The sequence below is a fragment of the Neopsephotus bourkii genome, unplaced genomic scaffold (assembly GCF_033783945.1).
Source record: "Neopsephotus bourkii isolate Nb327-2 ecotype Australia unplaced genomic scaffold, CSIRO-AGI_Nbou_v1 NB_1433, whole genome shotgun sequence".
NCBI lineage: Eukaryota > Metazoa > Chordata > Aves > Psittaciformes > Psittacidae > Neopsephotus > Neopsephotus bourkii.
This window is the reverse complement of record NW_026901910.1, coordinates 337,771-355,492: the sequence shown is the minus strand read 5'-3', so window position 1 is coordinate 355,492 and position 17,722 is coordinate 337,771. Positions and strand designations below refer to the sequence as shown.

Here is a 17,722-nt window from a genome sequence, read left to right as displayed (position 1 = left end):
TATTTATTTATTTTTTTTCTCCTTCGTAATTTATTAAAGTGAAAGGAAGGTCTCGGCTCCCTTCCCCCTTCCCCATGCCCTTAATAGCTCTCCTGCTATTTTAATCCTCTGGCTGGGAGCGAGGGCAGAGCGGTGACCGTGCGGGAGCCGAGTCCCATGGCCGGGCCGCTGTCACCCAGTGTCATGAGTAGTGGTGTTGGGGGGGCATCACCCCCCCGCCACGGATGTACAGCTCCTATCAGAGGGTGTATGAGGTGGTTTTGCAAGCAGCTCGCTGCCCGCTGACCTTGGCTTTCCATGAGATCCCCGCTGCAAATGAGACGTGGCACCGCTGCCTCTATCTTGATAAAATAGATCAGGGGATGAATTGATTTTCATATCGATCTGCCCGGGTGAGGGGCGTGGGGTGGTTTTGGGGGAGCTACTTAACCCGCTTGCACTGGGGATGCAAAGCTGCTGGTCTCAGTTTGGGTGTCCAGTGCTGTGCAGCGTGCACTCGGTGATGGGGATGCACTGGCAGCAGCGTCCCCTCCGCCAGGGCACCACCGTTAGAGCCTGGTATAAATAAAATCAGAAGGCTGCTATAAAACTCTGTTATTGCCACGGCACAAAGTTAGAACCGCTTGAGGTTTCTGCTCCCCGGCTCTCGTGCACAGCAATGAATATTTTATAGGAAAGGAAATACTTAGCATCTGAATCTTTTTATAGTGCTACTGCTCCCGCAGACAGTAACCTGCCCCTCGCCCGCTGCAGCCCCTCACAGCCCCGCACTGAGACGTGTGGGGCTGAGCCCCTGTGGGTGCATCCTCCAGCTCCACATCCCTGGGGAGCGCAAGGGGACAGGGGGCATGCAGCAGGATGAGGGTCTTGACGTGTTGCATGGGCATTGGGAGGTGCAAGCGAGATGCAGGGTGCACTGCAGAATTCAGGAGAGCAGATTTCTCTCTGTGTGTGCCTTTCGCTTTCAAGGCAGTGTAGGATTCTTGATGTTGCACTGATGTGTATTTTTGTCTTGCTTGTAACTTCCTGGGACTCTGCTGTTTTGTTGTGAGGCACCAGCCAAATGATTCCCCTGCTGTGCCTGAGTTTGAGCTGGCTGCCAAAGTACAGACCGGGAGGAATGAAGCCAGTGCAGTGCAAACCACCAAAGCCCCTGGGTGCTGGTGTCCAGAGGCCAGGCACGTCGCATCAGCACACCCAGTGCTGGGCTTCGCCTCAGGGTTCCCTCCTCCAACAGGTATGGAGCACAGCCTGGCTGCAGTGGAGCCTTTCCTTGGCGAGGAGGGGATTTGTGCCTCTCCCCGGTAGCCGGCTGCCCTGCCAAGCTACGCCCCAGCCCGGAGATGACAAAGTGCCCTTTAGTTAATTGCAGAACGGATCGCCTGGAGTTAAAAGTTCTGATTTATACGACTATGGCTCTAACTGCTCAATAACATGGGCCCGTAATCTACTTTCATTTCAAACAGAAGGGTGATTTATGGGGCAGCATGCCGCTTTCGCTCAGAAATGAGGTGTTCAACATATGCTCTGTTGACATAAATTTGGAATTTATCGCTCCTGTCAAAACTGCCTGTTGGACAAAGGTGCGTATTAAGGCAATAAATGGCTTGGAATAGTTTTCTGTCAAATTTCCTAACCATTGTATTCACTCTGTTTGAGGGGAAAATATACACTTAAAAGTAATCAAACAACCAAAAGCCGTGCATCTTGTTTGGCGTGGAGGGAGGAGAGGGGAGGAGAGGGGGTCTCCTCCCAGCTCCCCAAAAGAGGCGTCAGGGAGGGGCCAAGCAATGGGAGCCCCTTAGAAATAGCCAAAGGTCTTTGGGTGCTGGATGTTGGTGGTGAGCTGCATGTAGGGTCTTTGGGTACCAGTGCACCCCCGGGATGCTCTGCAGAGCCCCCGCATCCCCTGGGAGCTGGCAACAACGTCTGCCACCGATCCCAGCCCTTCACGCAAAGCACCCTGTGGGGAGAACTCATCATTTTTACATGGCACGGCCTCGCTGGAGTCGCTGTCCCTTTGAAGTGCTTCTTGCGGGGCATTTACAGGCCCTTTTAATTACCGGCAGCTTGCAAGGGGCCAGCCTCCCTCCCAGCTTTTGTTTGCCGGCGCTGGCTGGGGAGGGGGCATTGCCCCAGCACCACTTTGTGTGCTGCCTGGGCAGCTCTTTGCCCTGCACCAGGGCTCACTCGGGTCAGTTCCAGCCCCGGGATTCCTGGGCATCCTTGTCCCTCTGTGCTGGAGCATCCTTCAGGAATGTCTGTGACCTGGAGGCATTGGCTCTCTTCATGTCTCTGTGTACCTTGAGCTTTGTGTTGAGTGGGAATTACAGGCGGAAAGGTGCTTTCCCCAGTGCTGCTGCTCTCCATCCCACTGGTGCCTCCTCAACTGAAGCACTCGCAGGGACCTTGTGGGAGAAGGGGAGTATGTGGAGCAGCATCGGGTTGGGATAATAAACCATAGTTTATCTGTCTGCGCTCGACTTCGGGCAGCCTTGCGGAGCTGTGATGTATTTTAACACCCTCAACTCCCCCCGCGCCCCCCTTTCTGGAGGCACAACTTTAGAAGCACATATTGATCTTTCCCTTCAGATCTTAACAGCCCAAGCAGCCGTAATACCTTGCTTACATCTGCCAGGTTTTTGTGCAGTTTTGCAACATCTCCTTAATCCGGCGAGCAGAAATAGAACGTTTCAATCATATTTTGCTACCGGGAAACCAAGCAGATAAAGCACTTTAAGACCTTGTTGAAAGGGACCGTGCAAGATGGCGAGCGATAAGAGCGTCCTGCAGGCAGGCACTGAGCGGAAAACTTTTGTTGCTGCTGAAATTTGTTGATAGAGATATTGCAAATAAATTACTCTCCGAGCACCTGATGCCTTAGGACAGTGAGGAGCTGACATAGCTCAGGGAAAGGGATGGCACATGCGGATTTTGGGCACCCTGCTCTTGTGTTTCCCCTTTCCATGCTGGGGAAGGTGGGAATGGAGGTGCACCCGCATGCCCTGGCTTGGACTGTGCTGTTGTCCATCTCACCATGGACGTGGAAGACGAATGGCTGCCCCTGGGAAGGTGATCTTGGGTTGGCCCAGCTTTTGGGTATCCATGATCGGAGCAAGGTTGCTTTGGCTGTTATTTCTATGGGCTTGGGTGACGCAGAGAAAGGAGACTTGTGCTTGAGACTCGCTGTAGAAAACTCCCAAGCCTCCATGCTTCTCTTGGACTAATTAACTGATTACATTTAATTCACCGAAAGGCTCCGAGAGGCGGGCGCTGGCGCGGGGTTGCTGCGCCCTTCCCGGCAAAGTGGTTTAAACCCGGCGCTAAGTGCAGGAGCGAGCTGAGCCCGAGCCGGGGGAGCTGACAGGCATGTCCCTAATTAGACATGCAAACGGAGGAGGTTGTCGCTCCTTGAGCTGACTTGCTGGCAGCACCAGTCTGTCAGGAGGCTGGTGGTTTATTTATTTTTGCAAGGCAGATAAATCCTTTGGATTGTAAACCTTCTTGGCCTGAATTCGTGCATGACTCTTAATCCTCCGCTATGACACAGTGAATTCGGGACAAGCCTGATTAATAATTACATTATACAGCAAAGTTGAGAGTTGAAACCGACTCCTGCTCTTTTCCTCCCTGCTCCCTTTCTGCTCCTCTGCTGAACATCACTGGGTCTCCTCCCGTGGTCCGGCAGTTCCCGCACTGCTGCTCAGCATCCCTGGAAAGAGCGATGGCCGGGTGGGATGCGGGGCTGGCTGCTTTGCACAGGGACATGCTTGCAGGGGAACTGGAGTCTGTGTAGCACCCAGCAGGGGAAGGTTTGGGGCTCCAGGCTCTCTGCAGCTGCAAGGGATGATCCTGCTAGGGCTTGGGGCAGCAGCAGCTTCATGCCGGTAAAGCTCATACTTAGAGGGAGGGAGGGAGTACAGCTCACACTGAGGTAAATCTCCCTCTGGGCCAGGTGGAAGGTCCTTGCACAGCCCGAGCCCTCCCGCTCAGCATCCAGCCTTGGACAAGAGCGTTTCTGTTTTGTCTTTGGCAACAAGGCAATAAAAATACGCTCGTCTCGCTGCGGGGCGATGATAAATGGTGGATGCGATCAGAGGTCGGCACGCAGCAATTTGCTGTGTTGCTCCTCAAACACATACAAATACTTCTCTGTTTACAGCATCCGATTTTGAAACTCTGCACGTGTGCCTGGCGCAAGCTGCGAGTGGCCGCCAAGGTGTGGCTGCTCCAGCAGCCAGTGCACTGGATGCAGGCATCTGGGACCAGGAGGTTTCTTGTCAACGCTGCTGTCGAGCACAGGGCTGGGTTGCTTTGCTAAAGTGTCTGTTTATCACCACCAACGTGGTGAAATAACGCAATGAGCACCGTTCTGGGTGTTGCATATCCATCTGCACTCTTGGAGTGGTGGTTTAGAGGGCAGTGGTGCTTGGGAGAAGGAATTGTTCAGGGAGAGAGACCACCCTGGGGTGGCAGTGATGGTTCAGGGAGTGAGATGGAGCTTGGTTGGTTGGTTACTGTTGACTTGGGCAACACCCCTGCCCAGGTCTGCAAGCACTGACCCATTACAGGTTATTTCAGTTCACTGAGAGCTCCAGCATGCCACAGTGGTTTGGTACCCAAAGATGGAGCAGCAGCATCCTCACAGCAAAGAGAGGGAAGCAGCGTGGGGTCTGGCTGCTGTGGCCATGATGGCACATGCTGGCAGGGAGATGCGGTGATGGGTACCCGGCTGCAGGGGGATGCTCAGCCCTTGGCGTGATGTGGGATGAGTGATGCAGCCGGGAGGTTGCGCAAGGCGCCCGGGCGTAGCTCAGTCTGTACCTCGTGGTGCCAGGAAATGGTGAGTGGCATGTTTCCTGTTTGCGAGCTGGTGGTTAAGGTTTCTGCTTATGAGTTGTGTCATGCTGAATTTGGATGGAAATTGGGATTCGGTTACAAACGCATACAAACAACCTCTTAAAAATCTTTTTTTATTCTTATTTCTTTGGAGTACAGTACCTTTTCCAGAAGCACTCAGTGCATGGGGGGGGGGGGGGTTTGCCAGCACATCCTTTGCATTAACTCCTGATTTCAGATTCATCAGGTTTATTTAAAGGCTGCAACTATAGTTATGATGACAGTCGCTAAAGAGGAGAAGTCAACCTTGCCAATGGGGAATTACACAGCACCTCCCATCCATGCCCTTCCTGTAGGGCTCCTCAAACCAGGACCAGTGCAGGGCAATGTGTGGGGTGCATGAAGTATCAGTGATGTTTTGGATGAGTTTTCCCCATGCACAGGAGGACTAAACCCTCTCTCTTGTCCCCCAGGAAGCTGCACAGTGGGATGAAGACGTACGGATGCGAGCTCTGCGGAAAGCGGTTCCTCGACAGCTTGCGGCTGCGAATGCACTTACTGGCTCACTCAGGTGGGTCAGGATGGGGATGCACGGGTGGGATGGAGGATGGAGGGCGGGATGCCCCCTGTGCAGAGGTGCTGTGCCTGCAGGGCTCACACATCCTGTCAGCAGGAGAAGCATGTGGCACCGTCTGTGCCCTTCCCAGGGCAGCACGTTGCAGCCTTGGCCTCCAGTGCCCAGTAATTTGATGGACTGAATTTTTCTTTTTCGGAATTTGTTTTCAATTCCTTAATTGGGGAAATATTTTCCGGGCTGAGCAGCTCGGAATAACAAACTGTGCGTGCACGCAGCTGCGTGTTGTGTTGGTCCAGCCCCGCTTGTTCCTTGAGCATCGCCTCCGTGCCGGATCCCGTGCGCATCCCAGGGCCGCACTCCCTGCAGACAGGCGCCCACTGCGCTTCCATTAGCAGAACTGCTGTGGAATTAGGCGTTCTCTGCCTAATGAATCTAACCAGCAGGTTCACATGATGCAGGCCCTTTAATTAAATAGATAGGGAAGGTCTGGAGTACTGTGCTGCTGGGAAGACTTGTGCTTGGCAAGTCAATGGAGGCCGATGTTTGGGCCCCTGTACAGTGGGGGTTAAGGTGAAGAAGTGCAGGTGGCCACAGGACCCTCTGTTCAAACATAGGTGGGAGCCCTTGTCCCACTCCTTTGAGGGCCAGTCATTGGAGTGCAGGTACTGAAGCCAAAGCTGTGCTTGCAGGTGGCTTTGCAAGGAAGCTAGATGTATTTTACATTTTTAATAGATTTGTGCCTAGTTTTTCCCCTAATCTGATGCCCCTTTTTTCCCCACTCCCCTTTGCCTGCACTGAGGGGCACAGGGCAGAGATATACCCCACCCATACCAAAGGAAGCAGCATGGGGCTGCCTTCCCTCCCCGTGTCCCTTCTGGCTAGGGGTTGCCTTCTGCTTTTCATGGTGGTGGAGCTGGTCTTGACCCCAAATCCACCCCAACACTTTTTTGGAATGGACACCAGCTCCTTGGGGGACCTGCAGGCAGCACCACGTTACTGGTGCTTATTCCTGGGATGCTGGTCCCACCCCCCAGTGCTGGTCCCTGAGATGCTGGTTCCACCTCCAGACTGGGGTGCAGGATGCTGTTTTCCCCTGGTTTGGGGGTGCAGGATGCTGATTCCCCTGTTCCTGGTCCCCGGGATGCTCTTCCCTCCTGTCACTGGGGTGCAGGATGCTGGGCCCCCCATTGCTGGTCCCCAGGATGCTGGTCCCCCCATCGCTGGCGCGCGCGGCTCGTGTTTGTTATGGTGGCGTTGGCTCGCAGCCCGCGCTGGCGGGCGGCCAGCTTTGTGGGTACAGTATGTACAGTGAGCGCGGAGCCAAGCGCCGCAGCCGCAGCGTTCACCGGGGCTCTCGTTGTTATGATTCCTGCCGGTCCGGCGGCGGGGGGGGAGGGCTCGCAAGCAGCCGCCGCGGATTCCAGCGCTGTTATTTATTAAAGCAGGAGACCTTTGCACCTCTCCCCTCGCCTCCCCCCTCGGCCAGCCCGGGATGAAGCGGGGTTGTGCCGGAGTGCCGGCACGCGGGCTTGTTTTGTGCGCAGCAGCGCTCTAAGGGCGCCCATGGACGGGGGGTTTAACTGGGAGGTCACTCATGGTAATGGCAGGTGCCCCCCTTCAGCAACCCTCTGTGCCAAAGGCAGCAAATGCAGTGTTTAGGAGAAGTTGGCAAGGGTTTACGGGAGAAACCTGATGGTAAAGGAGCATTTAAAGTGGGGAGCAGCCCATGGGGCTGTAGTGCCCCCAGAACGCGGTGGGTGCTCGGTGGTGTTATCGCTGAGGCCTTGCAGGTGCCAGGTAAATACTCAGCCAAATGTTTACACTTCAGGAGGAAGGGTAAATGGAAAGCCTTTAATGCCGGTAAAGCCTTTCCCTGCCTGCTGCCCAGCACCTGCAGCCCTGCACCCCCAAACTGGTAAAGGCAGTGCTGAGACGCCCCTCTCCGTGGAAGATGAAGTGAAGGTGGAGAACACGGCTCCGTGGTGGTGTGTTTGAGACATGCCTTAGATCTGACCCAGGGAGGCTGGTCCCAGTGCCACCACTCACTTCTATTAAGCAGATGCTCGGTGGGTGCACTTGCTGGCATTCAGAGGTGCCAGTCACCACCCAACCTGTGCTGAGCTGGGTTTACTCCCCAGGACAGGGAGGCAGGAAGACAGGTTTCTGCCTTGTCCCCCCCTTGCTTTGCCTCTCATTCATCAGAAGCATCTGCCATGGAGATGGCTGCCGTGGCATTCCTATGAACAGGGGCAAGCAGGAGCAGCAAACAGGGATGCAGCTGGGCAGCGCACAGGCAGCACACCCACAGCCCCCTGACCACACGGCCGAGGGCTTCCCTCTGCACCCAAATGTGCTCAGTTCATCCCATTCCCTTAGGAAGGGCTGCAGGAGAGCGTTGCAGTCGGGGGGTGGAGGGGCTCACCCCATTGCCACCCCCGTCCCCAGTGGTGCCGATGGGGTGATGGCAGCTCAGACCCCTTGCCCTGGCCGGCGGTGGCTCCGGGGCAGGCGTCCCCCCCCCGCCGCGGCTGGCCGGCGTCCCGCGCTCGGTCCCGGGTGATGTCAGCGGCCTGCCGGCAGGTCTGGATGTTCTGCCAGCGTTCCCGCGTTTATGATCATCCGCAGATGTGCATCCAAGAACACACTGTACCCACAGCAGAAATTAATGCAGGCTTGACTGCCGGCCAAGCCGCGCACACGGGGGAGAGGAAGAAAGAAAACAAAAACTGTTTAATGCTGTTTATAAATTATACACTGGCTGATGAAAAATACATTTCTCTCCCCCCCCCCCCCACCTCCCTCCCCATCCTCTCTGCCTCGAGAGCCTAAGCTGAGACCAGAAGAATATGGTTTGCTTTTGAGCTCCTGTTTTGGCTGGGTTCCTGGACCGGGGTGCTGGATCAGAGCCAGTGGCTTGCTCCCCCCCCCCCCTGCAGCCCTTACCTGATGAAACACATCGATTTTTCACCCGCTGCCACCTCTCCCCGCTCCCCCCTCTCGGCTGCCCCTTGTTCCCGATGGGTTTGGTGTGGGGAGCCCAAACCCCTCACGTCGCTGTGCTCCCCATACCAAACCCACCCCAGGGGCATCTCCCTGCCTTGTTACCAGTAAACATGCATGGCCATTGCTGCCATTTCTGATGGGTGGGGGAAACTTCCCAAACTTCCCCCGAGGTTGTGATGCTGGAGCCCCCCCTTTCCTTGGATACATGGGGGGCGAGAGCCCCCATCCTTACCCACCCCTGTGCATCCCTCCCCGCACGCTCGCCAGCCATTTATGTGGCTTTTGTGGTGTGGTTTTTTCCCCTTTAATACCACTAATGTTTATCATTTGCCCAACAGGCTTGACAGATTTTGTTTCCTGTCGAGCGTGCGGCTGCGAAGCCCCCCCGGTTGCCAAGGAGCCGCCTCCCCGCACCGTCACGGGCTGATTTGGTATTCCGCGCGGCGCCCCGCCGCATTTCTGTATGCAAGACAAAGTGTTTTGATGGAGGACGATTGCAGGAGTGTCTGGAGGCTGTTTGGAGTTTTATGGGCTGTGCAGTACGCGCCGTGCTCGCTCGCCGCGCGGGGCTGACAGGGCTTTGGAGGGGGTTTGTCATCTTTTACCCGAGGAGAGGGGGGAATGGTGCAGGAACCGGCCCCTTATGGCTCCTCGGCTCAAAATCAGGATGCTTTTCTCTATGTGTCCATGGAAATGCCCCCTGCTGCACCCATCACATGTGGCATGGGGTTGATGGGGCTGGCAAAGGTTTGGTGGTGATGTTGCTGGTGGTCCCCTGTCATTCACCCCAACCCCAGACGCTTTCCCAAGCCTTGCTGATGCATGAGATGGTGCTTGGAGCATCCTTCCCGTGGTCCGCGTTCATTCAGGTGATGCTTGTGGTGCTTAGCCAGGAGAACCACCAAGACCCCCAGGTCCCTCCCTGAAGCCAGGGGAGGAAGGCATGGGGTGATGGCAAGCGATGGCTTATCCTATCTGCTGGTTTAGCTGGGCATCGGGCTCGGCTCTGGAGTCCCTCGGACCTCCTGAAGCCTGCGCCTGGCTCCTTTTCCCATATCCGATTATTGCCTTTTGATAGGACTCTGGGAGAAGAGGAGGTGAAGCTCTTTGCCTCCTAAACGCAGTCCTGCTCCACAGCTCCATCCTTTCCTGGCCCTTCCTGGGTTTCTCCGGTACGTTTTTTTGGTGCAGGGATTTTCACGGCTGTCTCTTGCACTTGGGTGAAACAGGGGAGAAGGGAAATGATGATGATAATAATAATAACAGCAATAATAAAAATCAAAAACCAGCTTGATGTGGGCAAAAGAAGAAAACAAGAGAATAGGGTAGAGAACAGGCTAAATTTAAAATTGTAATTGGCTGACTTCCACAGGCTTGCGGGTGTTTTAATGACTCATAATAACTTCATTTAAAACCAGCTGAGCAGAAAATAGATTGGAGAGGAGCCTCAGGCCATTATGGATTTGTGTTTTTTTGAGGAGCGCTGTTTTGGGCAGGCAGGAAGGCGCTGGCGGAGGGCTCGGCTGCGCCGTGCCCGGGTTGGGGGTCTGCCCGGCAGAGATTGCACTCGCACCGGGCACGCCGCTGCCGCTTCCCCCCTTTTCTTCCCTTTCGCTGATTAAAAATAGACGCCTTGAGGTATTATTTTAGCAACGCTGTGGTTTGGTGCTTTTTTTTCTTTGCACTTTTGATGTGGTAAACGGAACATAAATAAAATTGTTTTTGAAATTACTGAATTAATTAGGTAGTAAAGCGACGACAGTGCATAAATTTACTTGGCAATTTTTTTTTAATCCATATTCCCCCCCACACCACCACCTTCTCACCAATTACAGCCTGTTAATAATACATGATCCCAAATTTTTGTCAATTCCCTGTGCTGGGGGAGGAGGGGCATGGGCGTTGCATAGTGCCGGTGTGCTGCAGGCATGGTGGGGAAGGGCTGGGTCCTCCCCCACCACCCTCCTCACCTATTTCCTATCTTCCTCCCCCTTTACCCATCCTCTTCCTCCAAAGGATGCTTCCTGCAACTCGTTTTCCTTTTCCCTTGTTTTCTCGTTGGATACAGTTTGTATTGTCAGGGCACCTCTCCCTCCAGCCCGTTGGCTTCCAGCCCCATGGACGTTGATCTCGTGGCCAGGGATGGGGGCATGGATGGATTGATTTGGGAAGGGGCAGGAGGTGTTGCCTGTGCCTGGCCCCTCTGCTGTGCTCCTCGGCTGGGAAACCATGGCCATTGAGGGGCTGCAGACCCCAGTTAGGGTCAGGCAGCAGCAAGAGCAGGCGGGTGAAGCATTGGTGTTTGTAGCTGGTTTTGGGATGTTTTACTACTTCCTACCATCCGAAGTGCTAAAACTGGAGAGCCTGTTTCTGGTCCCCAATAAAGTAATAAAAGTGAATGGGTGTTGGGAGGAACTGTTGGGATGATAGCAGCTAAAACTGGAAGAGCTCTGATCTCAGATCCAGCTCAGCCCGGCTCGAGGGGAGGGGGATGCAGATGGTGCCCGGCTCAGCTCATGGGGATGCCTTTTGGGTGCTCATCCTGTTTCTGAACGCTGCCTTAAGCCCCAGTGCTGCTGGGCTGCTCCTTTGCCTTTCTTTCGGGGTCTGTGAGCTCAGGCCAGGGCTGCCCCTCGGAACCGCTGCTCCGGGGTCACCGTGGTGCTGGCAGGGAACAGGAGGGGCGGCGATGACTCTGCACATCGCGGCTCCGCGCGGCACAGGCACCTTTATGGGGCACAAGCGATAAATTTTCTCGCACGGATATAAATGTACGCGGGGGGGCTGGTGCCAACCGCGAAGCTCGCGCCGGAGCACGGCCAATCCTTGGCAGCACGCGGAGTCCCGTCCCGTTCCATCCCGTCTCGTCCCATCGGGAAGATCATCCCCAGATATCTGTGTAGTGTAGGCGATACGAGGCGCTCGCTAAAAATACCCTCCCTGAACGTGTGCTTACATTCGGAGGGGTAATGGCTTCGATGGGTGTCATTTAAAGCGCAAGGGGGGGGGCAGAAAGCCATGACACAGGCTGTGGATGTGCCGCTTTCCAACGTGTCCTGCTCCCTTTAATAACAAACAGCGAGCCGCGGTGGTTTTTTCCTGAGCCCTGTTATAATAAGCTCAGATGTTGGATGACATTTTTCCTGGTGACTCACATAGTAAAATTAACCTTGAACTATTTACATATTCAATCGCCGCCCTCCCTCCCTCCTCCTCCTCCTGCGCTCCCCCCGCTCCCGAGCGTGTGTACATTACAGGAATCCTGGCTCCGGATCAGGTTTTGTTTTGCTGATGAGAAAAAAAAGAGAGAGAGAGAGAAAAAAATCCCCGGGCCTGGAGTACACATCTACTTGAGGGAAAGAACACGCAGTCCTGGCCTTTGGAAATTGGCAGGCGGCGTACTGTTCCCGCGCTGATAAGAGGTACTGTAAATAAAACTGTACGGCAGCGCCTGCTGTAAAATGCCCCGCGTCTGTACTCATTGTTCTGACAGCTCCGGCTTTTTTTGGGCCCGCTGTTTTGGTACACACTGTGCTTCCTTACGTAAGTGAGCGCGCCCAGCTCCTCCCGCCCCTCGCCCTGTTTATTTTCACCTCGCCAGGAATTTTTCCTTCCCCACCACCCCACGGCCACATACTGGCTGCCTTCCCCTTCCCTTGCTGTGCCTCAGTGGGCCCCCACTGCCCCTCCAGTTGTGTGGGTTTGGGGGGCACCAGCACATGTGTCCTCCCCCCTCACCCCATGTACAAGTGGGGGGAGCAGCAGCAAACCCCTCGTTCAGCCAAACCCCCGCAAGTCCCAGACCATGGGCAGGCACAGGACCCCCCGCACCCGGTGGGATGCACTGCCCACCAGGACCTGTTGCTGTGCCGCGTTGCTGCATCCTCGTGGATCACGCTTGGCGGCGGTGGGGCTGGGAGCATGGAGTGGCGATGGAGAGTCATTGCCTTGGCAACTGCCGGCTGCGCATCGCCCGTGCCGCGGGGGGGCCAGCCCACGGCAGCTGCCCCATCGATCCCCAGCCCCTCGCCGTCCCGGGAGGCCTCGGTGCCCTTTGTGGCCACGCTCCTCTCTGCTGTGGGTGAAGGCAGGAGCCCGCAGGCAGCACCCACATCCCCGAGAGCATCCACCTGCCCTGCAGCACATGCAGGAGCTGCCCCACCACCCTCCCCACAGTGCCCCACAGCCCTTTTTGTTGTGCTTGTCCCCTCTCAATGGGCCATGTGGCCCGTGCACACCCGGGTTGTTTTGAATGCAAACTTGACATCACGGCGAGGGCGGCGGAGAACAACATATGCACAGTAAACAGGCAGACTGTCATATTGATTAACAGATGAGACCTCTATTATCGATCAGCACTTGGCGAGAAAATTTATCACTTTTAATTTCACCACTGCCAAATATTTCTGCCTGCAAGCCAGCCGTTACTGAAACAATTTAAAGGCAAAGGAATTCTCTTTTTAATGCAGCTCATGATACCTCCTTCTCTCCCTGTCGCCTTTTCTGTGCACCCTTGTCCGATTCCCACCCCAACAGGGGTGGGAGGGGATGGGAGATGCTGCCTGGACCCCTGGAAACGGGTGGCATGGCACGCTGTGGAGCAGTGCCCCCACCTCAGAGGCTGCTCTGTCACACTCAGCTCCTAGCAGCAGATGAATCAAACCCTGAAATCTAAGGAGCGGGCCCACGGCTTTGTCCCCCAGTGATGCTTCAGCTGTGGCCTGTACCGTTAATCTGTTTTTATCTGGAAGTTACTTATCTGCTGCTGGGCATCCTGTTGTTCCTCCCCTGAGCTAGCAGCACATGTTGATAGAGGTTTTCTAAGAACTCCCCTATACCACACTTCTCTCTGACAGTCGAAGGTGCCTCCAAGCTCCGAGCTCAATTGCACTGCTCCAGCCAAGTCTCTGGCCAGATGCATCCTCGGGTACCACCCTCCGGTACCAGCAGCGGCGACTGCAATGGGAAGGGGCAGGAAACCAGTTGCTATTGAATGGGTTACAATGTTAGTGGAACATATTGTTGTTTAATGATTAAAAAAAGATAATAATGTGAATGGTTAAGCACAGCACTGCTTTCCGTGGCTGTGCAAGGGATGTGAGATGTGAGGCCTCTCCACTGCACAGGTCCTGTGGCTGTAGCAATGCCGGTGGCCGCAGCCACGTCCCTTGAGTAACCCTCCTCTCCCCTTTCTCTCCCCAGCGGGCGCCAAAGCCCTGGTCTGCGATCAGTGCGGCGCCCAGTTCTCAAAGGAAGATGCCCTGGAGACACACAGGCAGACGCACACAGGTACGTGGCCCTCCCTTTCCATCCTTTGCTTAGGAACAAGTTTAATGTTTAGGCTGCCTTTGGAACCCTTTGCAGTTCCCACCTCTGACCTGCCCAGCTCCATTTCGTGCCTTCCATTTGGTTAAGGTAAGCCAGCTGTGCTCTCTGCTGAACTCTTAATGGGAAGTGGGTTTGTACTCGCACTGCAATCCACGTGTGGCATTTGTCAGTGAAACCTTTAGGGCTTGGATGTTTGCTGCTGACTGGGTTTCGTCTGGTTTTGCTGAGCTCACACTGGTGCTGTTGGTGGCAGGAGCACAACCCATCTCCGGGGTTGAACCGAGCATCCTTGCACCACACAACGGTCCCCCTGGGGTTTTTAAGCCACATGCACCAACATTCCAGCAGCATCACAGCATGTGGCCACTGCACGGGTTTAAGAGGAACTTCCCAAGGGATAAATACCCTTGTCAGGGCTGTTCAGCTGCATGGGAGCCTATGAGTGATGAGTTACAAATGATTTGTAAATCCCAGCCTGTGCCCATAGGTCTGTTGCTGTTTTCCAGAGCATTATTAGGGACAAAGGTGTTGCATCTGGAGAGGGTTTTGTGGTGCTGCCATGAGGTGTCTGTTGTGAACATGGCTGTAAGGGTCTGCTGGGTGATAGGGCTGGGCAGTGGGTGTGCAGCCACTTGCAGGACCCAAGGACTGGGGTTTGAGGAGGGCTGGACCCTGCTGTGCACAGGAAAGCTCTTTGTCCTTAAACAGGTTTGAGGCACTGGTTTGAGCGGCAGCATTGTGTTCATTGCTCAGCATTAATGCATGCACGTGGGAAATGAGGTTGCAGCAACCTCAAGGTAATTTGTTGCCTCCACGAGCAAAACCCTGTTCCTTTCCAAATGGCTCTTGGCAGTTGGCTTCTGCCACGTTCCTCCTATTGCGCTTCCCAGCCTTTCGCCATCACGGAGCACAAGCTGCTCTTTATGCACCTTGCAGAGGCCGCCTTGCCCTGGAAGTGTTTGCTATGGGGCACTGCAGAGTTCGTCCCTGGGGGGGCCGTGGTGGAGCCCGTTCAAAACAGCCTGGAGCAGGGCAAAGCACCCGCTCCTCCTCGGCTATATCGGGAGCTGTTTAACTGAGCACAGGCTCGGCTTTCAGCACCAAACACCCGACAAATGCCACCAGCGGCGGTGGTTCGGCTGCTGGGCTGGCAAGGGGAGCCCGGCCTGGGGCTGAGGACCGAGCAGCGATGCAAAGTGCTGCGTCAAGGGGTGGGAATAGCTCCGGCTGTCATCCGATCCGGCAGCGGCACTGGCCCGGCACCAGTTCATAAATTGTAAAGTAATTGCTCTCCTTGTTATCCCGTGTCGTGCGGCTGGAGGCCGGCTCTGCGGCTCAGGGGCTTCTGAAGAGCCCTGTGTACTGTAAGGTGAGGAGGAGGAGGACAAGGCTTGTGATGGGGCAGTGAACTGAACAGGCTGATTCTGCTCAGGGATCAGTGGCCAAGCCCAGGCAGGGACTTAGAGGCAGCCAAGCACACAGCTCCATGGTCCCGTGTACTTCCCAGGCCTGTTGAGCATCCCAGGTGGGAGCCCGGCTGTTGGACAGCTCTTTAACAGTGACAGCACCCAAAACCATCCCGCAGATGCGGAGCAGCTACGTGGCTTTGCTACCAGCCTTGGCACTCCTGCAGAGATTAAAGCCCCTTCGGTTGCTGGAACCTGGGGCTGGAGCATGCCAAAGCTCAAAGGGCGATGGGGAAGCGGAGCATGGGGGACACGGTGACCCGATGCGGAGCTGGTTGTCATCACTGCCTCCAGCTGGAAGCACAGCAGCTCGGCTCAGTTACATGGCAGAGCGGGGCTGGGTGGCCAGGGCACCCGGAATGAATCGCTTCCTCTCCTCGGGTGGCACGCAGAGGGCCCTGCCCTGGCACAGAAGGCATCCCTCCCCTGCCACTGCTATAATTAACCCTCTTCCCAAATAACAGCATCTGCCAGAACGGGTGTTTTTTGGGCGTCCTCCCTTTGCCCTTAGCAGCAGGATTGTTGGCAAAAGACCTTCCACCCTTCCAGGGGGAAAATTAGCCCTTTTTGCTAGAGATACAGACAGATTCCCTCAGAGATGGCATCAAAAACTGAGTGAGGTGTATCTGGTACAGGCTGTCTGAATGCACACACGTGGCTCAGGCACATGGTGCTTAGGGGAGGATGCAGCACTGGTTGCTGCCAAGCTTTTCTGCAAGGGGTGGACACGTTGCAGGGTTCTTGGGGTCTCTTGTCAGCAGTGGGGCTGTTTCTTGGGTGAGCAGTCAGGATCTAGAACCCAGGACCCCCTTTATTACCCTTACCTTTTCCTAATGCCCCTATTGCTCTGAACAGCAGTGCAAGATGTGAAGGCAGCCTGTTGTACATGTGCTGCATCAACCACCGCCTGTCTCCTACAGCCCAAGACCTCCACCCTGCTTTCTGAGGCACAGTAAGAGCAACAAGAACGAATGAACGAAGAGTTTCTGTGTTCAGTCCCGGAGCTGCTGTGCCTGTTCCAGCCCCATCGGCTCAGGGCTGAGACGCCCTCTCCGGGCATTCGCTGTCCTTGGCCCCCGTCCCATGGCAATAGGGAAAGCAGCAACTGTTTTGGCTCATCCTCCAGCAGCGCACATTCGGTGCCACACTGTGGGGGGGAGCGTGGAAAATTCCTTACCCTTCTCCTAAAATGTAGAGGAAAACCAGAAATGGACTGGGAAGGCAGCCTGAGCACGCCCAGCCAGCGCTGCAGGGATGTGCACAGGCCCGTGATGGTGTTAATGGGTTTGGGCTCGATGCCAGGCTTTATAAATATCAGAGGTGACTCGTCTGGAGTTTCCCCCCGTGTGCCAAGGCAGTTAACGTGGGTGAGCGTATGCGTGGGGCGGTCAGCGGGCCAGCGCGGCTCTGCTCCCGACCTGCTGCACGTGGGCATGCTCGACACCCAGTACCGAATGCTTGTTTTCGGTGTGTAGGTGGCTCTTTGACTTGTGGGGTCAGCGTGCCCCCGGCTGCTCCGTGGAGGGTGCACGGGAGCCTTTGGCATCCCTTGCCTGCATCCCCTGCCCGGCGATGCCTGCACCGGGACGCAGGCATCAGAGAAGAGTTAATAAAACCAACGTGTAACTGAAAATTGAAAAGCTATAAATCTTTCCCCCTTCCCCCCCTCCTCGTTCCTTTTTTGTTGCTGGGATGTTGGTAGCGTTTTGATTTAATAGTTGGCCAAACACAAGGGTCTATTTTATTCAGAGTTTACAGGCCTCAGGGCTGTTATTCCTCCAAATTTAATAGCATTGAAATTGCAGGGTTGGCGATAATTTGCCTATCACTTTCTGCTCTCCCATTGATGTTTATTGTCAGCGGGATGGAATCTCAATCCGATTCACTTAGATAACATGTCTGTTAAACATTTAGATAATTGTGCCATCATTAACTTGTCACATTATTTCAGAGATTCAAAACAGTCGTGCGGTAGAAGCAGAGGTACAAAGGGAGAAAAACCCGGCTCACAAGAGCAAGAACCTGGGCGAGGAAGCGGTGGTGCTGGTGGGATGCCCTGCACCAGGTTCTGTGGAAAGCCTCAACAAGCTCAGCTTTCTCTCTGCCTCGGCAGGGCTTTAACCACTTTTTGCCCCCAAAGCAATTTCTGCTCCTGTTCTAAATGCACACTGAGGTGGTGCACTGATTTATTTTCATCATTCTCTTTTTTAATACCAGAGCACTCAGTGTTTTCCAGTGGAAGAGCATTCCAACAGCCCTGTTGTGGTCTTGGGTTTGCAAGGGAACCCGGAGGAGATGGAGGGGGTTCCGTGCCAGAACTGCACCGTCACACAGGGCAAACTAATATTTAGTCCAATTTGTTACATATTTGCTTCATGTCCTTTCTTTTGCTTCAGTTTCTCAGTCTCCAGGTGGTACCCACCTAAAAACACCAGTGATGCGATTGATGTACATTGTGCTGGTTTTCTCAGTTTTGGAAATTAAGGATTATGAGCCAGTGGAAGGTGGC

At 54.9% G+C, this 17,722-nt stretch overlaps 1 protein-coding gene across 3 annotated transcripts in view; it reads left to right on the top strand.

Annotated features, from left to right (window-relative positions):
- The window catches only part of ZBTB16 (zinc finger and BTB domain containing 16), a 69,819-nt gene that overhangs the window by 36,474 nt on the left and 15,623 nt on the right, over positions 1 to 17,722 (top strand). For all 3 annotated transcript variants that reach the window (XM_061368266.1, XM_061368268.1, XM_061368267.1), the window contains exons 3-4: positions 5,313 to 5,410; positions 13,622 to 13,708. In XM_061368266.1, the coding sequence (XP_061224250.1) occupies positions 5,313 to 5,410; positions 13,622 to 13,708 (185 nt within the window). The remainder of the gene's footprint in view (positions 1 to 5,312; positions 5,411 to 13,621; positions 13,709 to 17,722) is intronic.